Source organism: Sceloporus undulatus, unplaced genomic scaffold (genome assembly GCF_019175285.1).
Source record: "Sceloporus undulatus isolate JIND9_A2432 ecotype Alabama unplaced genomic scaffold, SceUnd_v1.1 scaffold_18, whole genome shotgun sequence".
In the NCBI taxonomy this organism is placed as follows: domain Eukaryota; kingdom Metazoa; phylum Chordata; class Lepidosauria; order Squamata; family Phrynosomatidae; genus Sceloporus; species Sceloporus undulatus.
In genome coordinates, this window is record NW_024802940.1 from 427954 (window position 1) to 443742 (window position 15789).

Sequence of the window (15789 nt, forward strand, 5' to 3'; positions counted from 1 at the left end):
TTATATTCTGCTTAATGACTTGGAATCCAAGCGGATTACAACAATAAAACAAGATATAGTTACAAATTCTAAAAAACCTCTATCCTTACTCCCCAGTATAAAAACATAGTAATACTAAAAGGAAATTAAACCAGAAGGACATTAAAACAATAGTATAAAATAACAGTTAAAATAAGTAGGAGATTTGTAGGCAGTTTATAGCGGGGTCCAGATAGGATGGAAATGAGGATGGAGAAAAGTGGAGGGGGGAGGCAGGTAAATGGAGGTGGTCTAGTCTGGAAAGACTTGTCAGAAGAGATCAGTCTTATTAGCCTTCTTAATGGTTTCCAAGGTGGTAATCTGACGGATCTCGGTCGGCAGGTTGTTCTAGAGTTCAGCAGCTGCTCCTAGACGCTGGGTCACTGCTGAGAGTCTAGTCCTCTTTGGTTGAAGCAGATTCTTCCCAGCAGAATGAAGAGTGCAGGGAGGATGATATGGGAGAAGGTGTTCCCGCAAGAAGTCAGGACCCAAGCCATGTAGGGCTTTAAAGGTTAAAACCAACACTTTGTATCTTGCCTGGAAACTAACAGGCAGCCAGTGAAGGGATTTTAAAACTGGTGTAATGTGGGAAAAATCTAGATGTACCAGTAACCAGCCTAGCTGCCATATTCTGTACTAGTTGAAGTTTTCAAATTTGACACAGAGTTACAAATTCTAAAAAACCTCTATCCTTACTCCCCAGTATAAAAACATGTACAGCGCATTACAAAAGTCAAGCCGAGAGGTTACCAGTGCATGTACTACTGTTTCAAGGTCTTCCCGCTCCAGGAAGGGGTGCAGTTGCATATCAGCCGAAGCTGAAAGCAAGTGATCATGACCATTGCACTTCACTACATCTCAGAACTTGAAAACATTACCTTTTTGGACTGGGGTTCTGGCCTCAGTGATTTTGGAAATTATACTCCAAAGAAGGGTTCTGGGAACTGATCTCGAAAGAAGGATTTTCAACAGTACCAGCCAACAATAAGAAAAGCATTCTCCTTCCCTCCCTTCTAAGTTTGATTGCTGATGAAGAAAAGGTTTTAGAGAAAATGAAGAGTGTATTTCAATGTTTTGAAGGAGGAAGGGTGGCAGTTTAGGTTTGGTATAGAAAACAAATTCCTGGGCTGAGCATGTGCTGACAGGAATCTGTTGTCTTCACTCTCCTCCATGAGCCATTCCACATGGTGGACCACAGAGCTCTCAGCAAAAACTAAAATAGATTCTGCAAGGCTGAAATATTTCTAACCATGGCTAGGATTATGAATTTTTAAACTTTTTAATGTTTTCTATCTGTGTGATATTTTACATGGCAATTCTTCATTTTCAGATTATGGAGAAAAAAGATCTAGCTGGAAAGGCCAACAGATTGAAGACCAGCAGTGGCAATCTGCTAAATCAAGCACAAGCAGCACAAAAGACATTGCAAGGTAACTTGAAAGGCAAATAAGTGACGTGGGGGTTGAGCAAAGCTTAGTAAGGTTTTAATATTGCTATTATAGACTTTGCCTTGTTAAGAGCTGATTCACACAGTCTTTACTACCCTGATTTCTTGCTGGGAGACTTTCCCCCACCCTAAAATTAGATGCTTGCACATGTAACAAAGTTATATCAGATAAAGATGTTGGGTCTGAAGGAATTTTCGCTGATATTCTGTGATTCTACACTGGGGGAGCAGTTTAGAGAAACAAATTTTACTAGCTAAAGCTTGAGATGGTATGATCTCTGTGTAAGGGCTTTGCTGCTTTAAAATTGCCCTATAAATTAGCTCAGAGTCTTCTATAACATCCATCCCTAATAAATTTTAATAAACATGTAGAAAAAGCTTTGACTTGTTTAAAAATGGTTTTAAAATGTTGAGAATTAAAGGAGTTGGAGTCATGCACCCAAACATATTTCCAGAACACAGAAAATTGCACGCAGAGCACATCACTCCTAAAAAAATATAGAAGTTGTCCTTCCTTGATTTAAAGCAGAAGCAGAGTTATAGAATCATAGAGTTGGTCAAGTCTTGATAAAGTTCCATACCTACCTACCTCTTCCACCCACTTTCCTCTATTTTAAACTGTTTTAAATTTTATTGTAATGTTTTTTAAATCTGTGAGTCACCTTGGGTCCCTTTAGGGGAAAAAGTAGCAAATAAATAAATAAATTTTCACCTTTACACCCACATGAAGTTAGATTAAAGGTTGCAGATTCCCCACTCCTGCTTTAAATGATGAAGAAAAGCCGGCACATAGGATATATAACATCCTTATCACAGATGCTGACCATGCAGGGGGCAATATGTGTCACAATTTGAAATACCCCTGTCACTCTATAGTAGTAGTTTTTAACCTACTACTAAAATTAGTTCTCAGATATCTTAGACCTAAATCCGGTTGTCAGTCCTAAGTTGAATGTATCACTAAATAACAAATCAACACTTACATAAACTCTATGATTCTAAGGGAGTATAGTTGGGGATAGAAATTGGAAACAAGTTCTGAATATTTATTTGTCTCAATGTTCTAAACACTTATTCTGTGGGAAACTACTTTATAGGTTGTAGGATATTGGATTTTTAATAAGAATTAAATGTTTCCTATGTATATTCAGTGCTCATTTAGCTGTAATTGCAGCTAAATTTAGAACTGAATTCAGCTTTGCAGCCACTATTTTTCAAATATGGTTAGAGACTAAAGCAGAGAAACTTCAGCAACATTAATAATTATAAACCTGTTTCACTCCAAATTACCTTACAGAAATTAGCCCAGCTCTTGATGATATAAAGAACCAACTTCAAGATGCCAAGCGTAAGAAGAATATGATTCAAGGAGATCTCACAGTCTTTCAAAATGAACTCCAGGGGATAAAGAGAGGTAAGCAATTGGATGCAGATTTTTACTACTGTATGTAAATGTAAGCATTTATTATTTTTATTTATTTGTTACAAAATAGCTGTATCAGTTGGGAAGGAGAATGGCAAGAAAATAAGGAACAAAAATATTTATTAATTTTAATACTGTAGATCTTAAGTGACGCAAGAATTGTAGAATCATAGAACTGAAAGAGACCACAAGGGCCATCCAGTCCAACCTCCTGCCATGCAGGAAATCACAGTCAAAGCATCCCTGACAGATGGCCATCCAGCCTCTGTTTAAAGACCTCCAAGGAAGAAGACTCCACCACAAGTTACTCTTTTTGTCACCACTCTTTTTGTCACTACTTTTTTGTCACCACAGGTTATTCTTTTTGTCACCACTGAAAAAGAAAAGATAAATACCATCATGAATCTTTGTGCATCTTTATCTTTTTGCTAGATGGCATAAACAGCATGATCATGAATGCAAAGAACATGGTCAAAAATGCCAATGATATTACTACTAATGTACTTGATGAACTGGATCCAATTAAAACAGAGGTTGAAAACATAAAAGATTCCTATGGAACCACACACAGTGCTGATTTCAACAATGCTCTTAAAGATGCAAACAATACAGGTAGGTGGTTCCTTTGCTTCATTAACCTCTTCTAGCCTTTTGAGATTGATATTAACAGGCAATGTGACTGTTCAGAATGTTCTTGACATGCCCTTTCACCCCTTGGCAAACTCATTAGAATTGGTTCTTTCTAGAAATTCTAGCACATGCTAGAAACTCCAGCTGAGACTGTAACCAGATAGTCTGTGATATCAGGAGGCATATTCATGGCCATGACGTCAGGAGCATGGCCACACTCTCTGACACTATCTGTCTTATCTGGTGTTGTAGGGGTAGAGATCCAATCTGACACTGCAAATCTGTTCTCCATCACTGATCTAGAATATTTGAAGGGACACTGCCAATCAGAAATGGTGCTGGAACTCAGAGAAGTTCCAAATAATATTGATATTGAATTGCCCTTCCTGATGTCAGGACTGTTATCATCCACATTTCTCTGCCCCACTAGCAGTAGTCAATGAGTGAAGAAAAAGGCAAATTTACAAGTTGAATATGACATTATGGCGCTGGAATATGAGGCAGAATTGTCACATCCTGCATCAGCCCCACCTTCTTTATAACATGCAATTCTACTCTCCATTGCATTTCTGCTCTGTACCACTTGTACCAAGAAAGCAAAACCACTACATAAGCAAAAGCTTGTCTTGAGTTTGGCATCATTTCCAAGTTTAAAAAAAGTCATCCAAAAATTAGATTTTGATAGGGGAGAGATGTTGGGGGTCTTGGGAGACACTGGGTTTAGGGAACAACAAAAGTGGGCTTCAGTGTGGCATGGATCCCATGGGCTACTCCTTTCCCACCCCGGTTTACCTTCTTAGCTGTATCTTGTCATACTTGATCTCGGCAAATAAAGAAAAAGGAAGTGTTTGATTAGTGATTATTTTTTCTCTGATCTTTATTTTATTACTCTTAATTAGAAAACAGTAGGGTGACCTTTGGCAAGTCACACTCTTTCAAATTCAGAGGACAGCAATAGTAAAACCTTTCTGAGGAAACTTGCCAAGAAAATCCCTACTGTCTTAGGGTCAGCACAAGTTTAAAAAAAAAATGACTTGGAGGCATACACCACCACCAACAAACAACAATAATTAAACTGATATACGTTATTTAAATTAATAATTGAATTACTGTACTTTAATAATCATTTTAATAGTTAAGGCAATAATGAATCTGGATAATTATACTCTGTAAAATTGCCTGGCATTGAATAAGGAGGAACTTGAGTTTCTTTATTTTCATGTGATATTATGCACATTAAAGTCAACTTATGGCAACAAAGTCATAGAATCGTCTTGGTAAGATTTGGTCAGAGGAGATTTCTCATTGCCTCTGTAGGACTGAGAGAGTAATCTGTTCTAGATATCCAGTGGGTTTCCATGGCTGAGCCAAAATTCGAATCCTGATCTTTCAGAATCCTAGTCTAACACCCAAACCACTATGCCATGCTGATTGTTAGTCAGTGTAGTATAGAAATTTGACAGTTGGATTCAGGGAGACCCAGATTCTAATTTTCATACACAGACATAGAAACCTACCAGGTGACCTTGGGGAAATCATATTTTCAGCCTCAGAGAAAGACAGTGGCAAGTCTCCTCTGAATAAATTTTACCAAGAAAACTGAATGATAGAATCATCATATGTCAGAGTCAACTTGAAGACACAGAACATTGTTATTATCCTATAGCAAAACAAATTTGTTCATTTGCGGGAGTAATTTTTGGTTTTGGTCCAAACAGAATTCAGCCTGCACCAGTGAATTCTAGCTATTATATGCCTAACTTAAGTGACTTATATTTGACATTTTCTTATATAATGTTCCCACCTTCTCTCCTTTTTCAAAAATGTTGCCAACAGTAAAGAATTTAACAAATATCCTCCCGGATCTATTTAACAAGATTACAAGTATCAACCAACAACTTATGCCAATAGGCAACATATCGGAGAATATAAATCGCATCAGAGAGCTCATCCAGCAAGCTAGAGACGCTGCAAACAAGGTGTGTGTTGCCAATTTCTATTGCTTCCTCTTTCCTTTATTCTAATTTGTCATCACATGTTCACTAAAGTTTCTTGCTTCATCTCATCACTAACACATTTCATTAGTGATACTCAGATGCCTTTAGATCCTCTGTAAATAAAGGATAAGTGTGTAGGCCAGGCTCTGTTGAGCTAGCAGTCTTTTTCCTTTAATGATGTAAAGCTAAACTGGCTAACAAAGAAGGTATTGCTTTTCTCTTTGTTATCTATATGTACAGTGGGCCCTTCTTATCACTTCCATCCTCACCCTCCCCGCACAGATGAAAAAAAACACAGGACCTCAAATCCCACGGTTTTCAGTGGCAGTGAACACACTTTCACGCACAGCCATTAGCAGCAATGGGGCTTGCCATTGCTTAAATCCACGGATGGCAAGTTGTAGTTGGGGAGGGCAGGCTGTAGATGTTGGTCATCTGCAATCTGTTATTTGGGATCAGTTCAGGTGATCTTAAGGAGAAGTCACTTCTGAACAGAACAGACATATCAGCTATCACAAAGAAACTTCCTTTATCATCTATAGAGACTATACCCAGAAGCTTGACTTTAATGGCATTACCTCAGCTGCTACAGATGTTTTCATCTGAATCCACACTTAAGGCTCCTCCAGACAGGGCAAACACAGAATCATAGAATCATAGAGTTGGAAGAGACCGCAAGGACCATCCAGTCCGATCCCATTCTGCCATGCAGAAAATCTAAATCAAAGCATCCTCAACAGATGGCCATCCAGCCTCTGTTTAAAGACCTCTAAGGAAGGAGACTCCACTACACTCCAAGGGAGTTTGTTCCACTGTCGAACAGCCCTTACTGTCAGGAGGTTCCTCCTAATGTTGAGGTGGAATCTCTTTTCCTGTATCTTGCATCCATTGCTCCGGGTCCTAGTCTCTGGAGCAGCAGAAAACAAGCTAGCTCCCTCCTCACTATGACATCCCTTCAAGTATTTAAACAGGGCTATCATATCACCCCTTAACCTTCTCTTCTCCAGGCTAAACATCCCCAGCTCCCTAAATTGTTCCTCATAGGGCATAGATTTCAGACCCTTCACCATTTTGGTCACCCTTCTTTGGGCACGCTCCAGTTTCTCAACATCCTTTTTAAACTGTGGTGTCCAGAACTGGACACAATATTCCAGGTGGAGCCTGACCAGAGCAGAATAGAGTGATACTATTACTTCTCTTGATCTAGACACTATACTTTTATTGATACAGCCTAAAATCGCATTAACCTTGTTAACTGCTGCATCACACTTTTGATTCATCTTCAATTTGTGGTCTACTTGGACTCCCAGATCCCTTTCACATGTAGTCTCATTCAGCCAGGTGTCCCCCATCTTATATCTGTGCATTTCATTTTTCCACCCTAAGTGCAGTACCTTACATTTCTCCATGTTGAAATTCATTTTAGCTCTGTACAGGGTGCCAGGAAGAGGTGGCCGGGAGCCGCCTCTCTTTGCTGCATAGATGCGCTGCAGCAATCAAATTGTGCGGTGCAGCTATGCAAAAAAAGGGACCGCTAAAAATCGGCTCCTTTTTGCACCGTTGCAAACAGCTGGCGGCAGCACGAGCACGTCACTGCTGTGCGTCTCCATCTGGAGGCCGCACAGCAGTGACATCATCAATACGTGCGCCACCTATTTGATGCCGCACAGCAAGGATGCCCTAAGCATCACATGCGAGGGCCAACCATGACTTGGTTTTAGAAAAACTTTGGAAGAGCTCTAGAGTAGATCCAAAAAAATTGCCATAAACAGCCTCCCCCCACCAAAAAAATGGAATGAGTGAACATGGAGTCTGTTACAACCAGCCAAACCCAGGGAGATGTATTATGAGAACTCACACTTGCTTAGACCAGTCTGGAAGAGCCCTTAGAGAGCAGGTGGGATTTTTCAACATGGAAGATGGTTACAGAGGCAGGCATTAGACTTACATTCTATCTAATGTTACTCACTGTTTCCATTACTCAGGTGCTTTAGATTGTCTTGTTCCCAACCCTCTGGAGCAGGCTTTTAGGGTTCAAAGGGGCTGCAGGAAGGAGGGTCACCAGTTCTGGTAAAAGCAGTGGGATCTAGTGGAGGTAGCCTCCTGACTTATATGAATTTGTGACTGATTATGTTAATTTTTATTCTTAATAGGTTGCTATTCCCATGAGGTTTGATGGCAGTTCTGGGGTAGAGGTTCGACCTCCAGATATTCTTGAAGATCTGAAGGGCTATACTTCCCTCTCCTTATTTCTTCAAAGACCTCTCTCACGATTGGACAGCCCACAGCAGACTTCGGACATGTTTGTTATGTACCTAGGTGGCAAAGATGTAGGTATTTCTCGTTTAATCTATTCATCATTGTGCAAGAGAGGCAGTAAATATTTGAGTTATATGTTGTTATTGCTTAGAAATTGAACACAGGGGCTGAAGAGTATAGGGCAGAATAACTGGTTAATTAACAGGATCTAGCAGAACTCTCTGGCTTCTTGCAGTAACTATTCTCTTTTCACATAAATTTCTCTTTCTCGATCTTTCCACATCTTTGATCCTAATTGTCTAAATAATTCAATTACTTTGATAATGCACACATCTAAACAAAGAACACTTGGATTGGAGCAGGGTCACTTGTCCCCAAGCTTGTCATAGCCCCATTTATTCTTGTCCACAAGGTAAAGGAATCCCCTAATTGGGTCTGAGCAGCTCATTGGCCCCATCTCCCCGAACTGAATCTGTTTCCCACGTTAAAACTGCCCAAACATGTGACAACAGTAGCAGCAACCCTTGTAAATGGCAAAAGGAAAAGGAGGGTAGGTGGAAGTATAAGGTTCTTAAGCGAACTGAGCAGGAAAGCACTGATATCAGTACAGTACCTGATTTAAATAGCCAGTGAGCTGACTGGAAGAAGACATTTTCTTGACTTCCTCCAGTCCTGTCCACTGGCTAACTTAGCTGCACAAGATTGGCTGGCTTGCCCACTCTTCCCAGAGCCCACAAAAACTGTGAAGGCTTCTAGCAGGGGCAAATCAGCCAAAGAAAATGGGAACCACTGAAATATGCCTGATGCTGTGAGCTGCAAATGCCACTCCAGGTAAGCTGGAAACATTTTTTTGCTTGTTTAAAATTGTTTGATACTCCTTATCATGGTTTAGCATGATATGTAAACATAGACAGTGAATGTCTTCCATTTCTTGACTACCAAGGTAAGGGCAGTCCAAGACATTTTGCTGCTTTAAATGGAGCCGCAAATGGTAGCACACAGACACACTCTGTGATAAAATCTCACAGGTACCTCGGTGCTTTCCTGGCTGTAAAAAGAACTGCAGGAATAGATTAATAACAGTGCCTGCTACTAAAAGGATAATACCTGAGTAAATGGCCTCATGTGTTCTAACAGTAGGACTGACCCTGTTCTATAGTAGTCTAGTTGGGTGTAGTATGAGGGAGTTATAATAATTTGACAACAAAGAACAGCTGTACTGATGGGATGCTATGACTGCTATAGAGAAACCTGACATGTGTGAAATGCTCTGTGGTCATAAAACTATTTCTGGCAGTGTTCCTACTAGTGGTCTGCCCTGAAACTGGACATTCTGAGGGCAAGTCAATGGCCATATTGGATCTGGGGAATGTGAACCCCATAATGGCTACATTATAGATGTCAAATTATGTACTTATCATGATTGCTGGCTAAGGAATCTTAAAATCCAGTTATATATTGGGGCAGGGGAGTAAGAAATGTCTAATAGAATTATCCGAAGACTGAAAAATTATAACATCTGTGGAGTTGTTGTTCCATTTATATTGGAATCAATCCAGTTTAAACATTTAATTTAAAAATAGGGACATGAAACTCTCTATACTCTTAACTTAAATTTCCATTTTTAGAGTTCCAAAGACTACATAGGTATGGCTGTTCGGGATGGCCGTCTTATTTGTGCCTACAGCCTAGGAGGCAACACAGCTGAAATAGAAGTTCCTGAGCAAGTTTATGAGAGTGACACCAAAGATGCAACTCTGGATCTTGTGAGATTTGAGAGGTACAGGACACTATAATAAAGCCTTTCCAATTTTTATGGATTTATTATTCAAAGCCCTTTAATTATCTGTCCCTTATATTTCTTTTCTTTTTAGAATTTACCAATATGCAAAGCTAAATTACATTAAAGGTGCAACCTCCTCTTCACCATCAAGTCTAGGACCTTTTGAGGACAGCAGCGAGAATAGCTACACTCTCCTCAACTTAAATCCTGACAATGTCGTCTTCTATGTTGGAGGATACCCACCAGATTTTACAGTAATGTTTTTCTAACTGATGGAAATGATAGAATGAGAAGGAGCCTTTTCCCATGTAAACTATCATTATATAGTTGCTGTACATAAAGTAACTTGACAATAATATCCTGTAGGTAATAATATGTTCACTTTAAAAAAAATGAAATTCTATGTGAAGAATTATCCTGATTTTGCAGCAGAAGCAAAACTAACTTAACTTTAAAATTATTTGTTCTGCTTCTCTTGTATGCAGAGACATTTGCAGAGCTATCTTTTCCCCCCTCCCAACCTAAGGAAGGGGCTAGTCAAGGATTTCTGGGGCCCCATTCAGACTGGCATAAAAGACGTGGAGGGAACTGGGCTGATCCGGATGCCCCTCCCCCGAATCGCTCCGTTAGCAAGTGCCCACTACAAATTTGAAATCGAATGCATTCTGTTTGAAATCGAATGCATTCTGTGTCTGCCGGTGAGGTGGCCGCTGTCAATCAAGCGATCGTCATGGTGACGTTTTGCAGGGCATTGGAAAGTGTCCTCCCCCTCCTCCCTTTTTTTAAAGAGCCAGGCACAGGGTTAATTTTTTATAAACCTGTGGGCATTTGGGTCAGATCTGCCCCTGTCCCAGGCAAAGGATGGAATTGTCATGCATTTTTTATGCTTTTAAAAGCAACATTTGTAGCTTTCCCTTTGCTCAAAAAAAATTGTTTAAAAATGTAACACTGATTGTAAGTGAAGTCTTTTGCAACATTGTAGCTTCCCCCTCTGCTGAACTGACCCCTTTCCACCTGCTTACACTTTGCCATTGCCTTCCACTGAGGTGGAGAGAGAGTGACCTCATGGAATCAATTGGGAATAAAGGGGAAATGCAGCGCATTAATAATAATAATAATAATAATAATAATAATAATAATAATAATAATAATAATAATAATCCAGGAGCAAGAGGAAATAAAGCACAAGCAAGCACACAGACATGTCACCCCCAAAAAATGCGCATAAATTGTCAAAAGAGGCTGCTTGGGCTGCATCCATTTCCCTACATCCCCCAGCCTGGGCAATCCTCCTCTTCCTCTTCCTCCTTCCTCCTCCTCCTCCATCACTTTCTCCATCTCCCCCCCCCACCCGCAGCCCTATGCAGCCCAGCCCCCCTTTTGCCACCTGTCACCCTTAGCATCCACCCTTTGGGCTCTTTCCTCCTCTCTCTCCCCTCCGATGTGGGGAGGGAATGCTCTAACCCATGGAATCAATTGGGAATAAAGGGGAAATGCAGTGCAGGCATTCTGACTATAGCATCCGCATATAACAGTAATAATAACAATAACAACAATAATAATGATAATTAATAATCCAGGAGCAAGAGGAAATAAAGCACAAGCAAGCACACAGACATGTCACCCCCCAAAAAATGCGCATAAATTGTCAAAAGAGGCTGCTTCTGCTGCATACATTTCCCTACATCCCCCAGCCTGGGCAATCCTCCTCTTCCTCCTTCCTCCTCCTCCATCACTTTCTCCATCTCCCCCCCTCACCCCCAGCCCTATGCAGCCCAGCCCCCCTTTTGCCACCTGTCACCCTTAGCATCCACCCTTTGGGCTCTTTCCTCCTCTCTCTCCCCTCCGATGAGGGGAGGGAATGCTCTAACCCATGGAATCAATTGGGAATAAAGGGGAAATGCAGTGCAGGCATTCTGACTGTAGCATCCGCATATAACAGTAATAATAACAATAACAACAATAATAATAATAATTAATAATCCAGGAACAAGAGGAAATAAAGCACAAGCAAGCACACAGACATGTCACCCCCCAAAAAATGTGCATAAATTGTCAAAAGAGGCTGCTTCTGCTGCATCCATTTCCCTACATCCCAGGCATGTCACCCCCCCAAAAAATGCGCATAAATTGTCAAAAGAGGCTGCTTGAAAAGGGGGGGTTGTTTCTTTGATTGGGGGTTGGACTGGATATCCCTTGGGGATCCCTTCCAGCCTTGGGATCGTGAGGGACAAGAGCAATGGGGAGGCTGCGGGAGCTGGAAGTAGACCACCACCCCTTTTTCCCTCTGACACACACACACACACAAAAAGGGGGGGGGGGTTTGCCTGATGTGAGCTCTGTTCGTGACCTGAATTTTTTCCTCCTGCAAGGGAAGGAATGCCCAGCGACAGAGGGCTTTGGGCAGGGGATGCAGGGAAAAGAGGCTCCTAAAGAATGCCTTCCCTTGCTCCCTTCTTCCCAGGGCTCTTTCCTCCTCCCCCTCCCCTCCGATGAGGGGAGGAAATGCCTTGCCCTTTGCCCATCCTCTGACCTAAATCCCTCCCTCAATTTGCCTCGATCGTGATCGAGGCCAAGTTCTCATTCCCAGGACCCGGGTTTTTTAAAAAGAAACGGTATTTGCGCCGATTTAAAAAACACCGCGCTAGGGGCCATTTATCACGGAATGGGTGTGCAAGCCTTGGATTCGCTTGTGTGAGATTCGGGGTGAATATGAACTTCACGTGATTGATTCGGTTTCAGAACCGATTTTTTTAGTAGTGTGAATGGGCCCTGGGATGATATTATCTTTATTCCAATTTACATTTCAGCATGTCTCCGTTAATACTCAGGACTAAATATATGATTTCTCTCTTCTCATTTTTCCCTGGCAATAATCCTGGGAGGTAGATTAGACTGAGAATTGCTTTAACTCTGTAGTATGGATACACCTTTAGTCTGACAGTCTTAACCATTACACACCAGTAGTTCACAAATTCGGGTTCCTAGATTTTGATACCAGCTTTTAAAATCACCATCCAAGCATGATCAGGAATTTTGGGGGCTATAGTCCAACAACTTCTGAGGACCCATGTTTGGGAACCACTGTTCCCATTCAGCAAGTAAATGCTCCCAAATGTTTAGTTTAGAATTTTGGGCTAGAATTTTGGCTTTTTCTGTTAATTAAAAATACTCAGAATGTGGTATCCTAAATTTGTGCAAGCTGCTGTGACTGTACATTGCAGTCATGGAAATACAATATTCTCTCACTCCTCATTGCAGGGTCTCATAGCAGTCACAGCTTTACATTTTTTCGTGTTTATACTGCCCATTGTTCAAATGATGCTATTGTCTCTGAATACTGTTTTTAATCTTCCAGCCTCCTGATACACTAAATCACCCTCGTTATGAAGGCTGCATTGAATTAGACAGCTTAAATGAGAGAGTTATCAGCCTGTACAATTTCAAAAAGACATTTAATCTCAACACTACTTTAGTGCAACCATGCAGAAGGTAATTTTTTTTACCAAATGACAAGTGCTATAAATAAATAAAATATATTTTGAATTTTATAATATATAATCTCTCATATTCTCTTCATCCCAGTCAAGGATGAGTAGACATACCCAGCTTTTAAAAGCCTTTAAGTTTACGTTTCTGTCATTTTGCAATGACATCTACAAGGCATAGGATTTTGTGAAAGAATCCAGTATACATTTGACTCAAAAGCAAAATAGAGTTGAGCAGATCGCAAAATTTAGGTATGCTAAATTGCTAGTCCTACAATCCATCTTGTATTCAGATCCTAATAAGACCATGCAGACAAGGATTCAGCTTCATTTCTTCATCTGATAGGTAATAAAATCTTCCTTCACTTACCAGTATAACACTGGTAATTAAGTGAAAACAGAAAAGATTCATCTCTAAGAGGGCACTGTTTAATGATACAAGGCAATCACCTTTGTGAGAATTAAAATTGGTTGTGTGGAACCAAAACTTATAACTGAGTGACACTTTAGGAAGAATTCACAGGACTTTACGTGGTGGGATTGATATGAGTGGTATTGAGCAAAGATAAAAAGGGGTTGGGCATGGGATATCATATGCTCGCTCCCACCAGTCATGAACTTCATAGTTTGGCATTTCTCATCTTGCTAGTTAGTCTGATCCAGCAAAGCAAAAAGAAGATCAGTTTAGGAGTCAGTACTCGTGTTTAAGAACAGAAACTCAGTAGAAGGGAAACACTGAGGGGAAAGCAAGTGAATATCCTGCTATCATCCCCTCTTTTATTCCCTTTCCCTTTTATTTTTTCTTTCAAGGAAAAGTGTTACAGCTGCACTTTCTCTCCCACCCCCTTCCTGAACCATCTGATCCAGTGTACTCAGATTCATGAGTTGTCCTTCTGAATAAAGCTCAAAGCAGGAAGGCCTTCACTGCCAGAGGTGCACCTTCATCTGGCCTTTGGTTTAGAAATGTTTACAGCTCTATTCTTGTGATAAAACAAAACAAACATTGTATATAAGAATTATTAAAAGTAAAGGTTTCCCCTTTGATGAAGTTGTCGTGTTCGACTGTAGGGGGCGGTGCCCATCTCCATTACCAAGCCAAAGAGCCAGCATCGTGAAAGATAACTGTGTGATCATGTGGCCAGCATGACTGCACAGAACGGTGTTTACCTTCCCATTGAAGTGGTACCTATTTATCTACTTGCACTTTTACATGCTTTTGAACTGCTAGGTTGGCAGAACCTGAGACTAGTGATAGGAGCTCAATATGTCCTGCAACATCTGGGCCTCTAACTGTCGACCTGCCAGTCTTGCAATTGTCAGAGTCAGCATCTTTATCGCTGAGCCACTGTGTCCCATAGAATTATTACATATTTTAAAATTCCCCTTGTAAGACTTCATATTGGGAAACAATTTTTTGTTCTGTCATGATTTGTATAACATTTCTTTATAAAGAGAATGTGCTCATAGGATGGCAGAAGTTTTCATTTGTATATTCCCGTATTACAGATACAAAGAACAGTCTGCAAAAATGTATTTTGAAGGCACAGGTTACGCACGTGTTCATGCTGCTCCACAAAATTCCGTTCTTTTACGATATGAACAAACTATTCAGACGACTTCAGATGAAGGACTGGTATTTTTCGCAGAAAATCAGGTAATTTAAATACTTCTATTCATGTAGACAGCCAGAAGTGGAGGGATAAAGCTAAATGAGCATTGTGAAAATAACTGATGTAAATTTTACTTTTTCAAATTCTATACAATAGAAAATATGAAGTTCAGACATTTATGTCTATTGAACTGCAATAAGAACATAATTATTAGTGCAGTAAGAAAAAATTATTGATGTTGTGTGCCTTCAGGTCATTTTCTGTTCATGGCAACCTTAAGACAAATCTATTGTGGGGTTTTCTTGGAAAGATTTATTCAGAGGTGGTTTGCCATTGCCTTCTCTGAGGGTATTATTTGTCCAACATTACACAGTGGGTTTCCATTACTGAGCAGGGATTTGAATCTTGGTCTCCCAGAATCCTAGCGCTGAGTAAATATGCTCATTTCCAGTGAATCCTTCTAACATTTTGCATTATACATTCTAAATTTCAGGACAAGTTTATCAGTTTGAGAATTGAAAAAGGTCATCTAGTATTCAGATACAAAATAGATTCACAGCCCCCAGAAGAGATAGAAAGCAAAGAGGTCATAAACAATGGAATTGATCGACTGGTAAGTGTCTCTATACCCCCTCATACCTCCCAAAGAGAAATCTTGATAATGTGATATTTATAAATCAATCCATCATGTTAATTCAATATTTTAAACAGACAACATTTGTACATTTTACAAAATTAAAAATCCCTGGTTATCATCTTGTAGATCTTTTATATTTGTTAATTCAGATAAGTAATTTTTTAAAACTTTACTTTGCTCAATTGATTTTTTTCAAAAACCCAATGGAACAACATGTGGCCCCAAAGCCAAACTCCTTTAGGCTTACACTGGTTTTAAATCTTTTTTTTCCATTTCAGGTTGTTTTAATTATTACTCCTCAGCAGTTCACTCTGATTGTTAAATCTAGAGTACAAGCAAAGGCAAACACATTTCGGTTTGATTCATATTACTTGGGTGGAGTTCCAGGCTTCATAAGAGAACGGTGAGTTGCAACAATCTTGAGAATAAGGACTAATTTCTAGCATAGAATTTTGTGGATGCAGAAGAAGCACATTGTGGCCTTTCATGCTGAATAC

General features: G+C 40.1%; 1 protein-coding gene across 1 annotated transcript in view; it reads left to right on the forward strand.

Annotated features, from left to right (window-relative positions):
• The window catches only part of LOC121917435 (laminin subunit alpha-3-like), a 177831-nt gene that overhangs the window by 137541 nt on the left and 24501 nt on the right, over positions 1-15789 (forward strand). Inside the window, exons 55-65 of the mRNA XM_042443401.1 lie at positions 1349-1448; positions 2763-2879; positions 3321-3500; positions 5355-5497; positions 7669-7845; positions 9403-9554; positions 9649-9811; positions 12916-13049; positions 14552-14699; positions 15149-15268; positions 15571-15695. Coding sequence (XP_042299335.1) covers positions 1349-1448; positions 2763-2879; positions 3321-3500; positions 5355-5497; positions 7669-7845; positions 9403-9554; positions 9649-9811; positions 12916-13049; positions 14552-14699; positions 15149-15268; positions 15571-15695 — 1559 coding nt within the window. The remainder of the gene's footprint in view (positions 1-1348; positions 1449-2762; positions 2880-3320; positions 3501-5354; positions 5498-7668; positions 7846-9402; positions 9555-9648; positions 9812-12915; positions 13050-14551; positions 14700-15148; positions 15269-15570; positions 15696-15789) is intronic.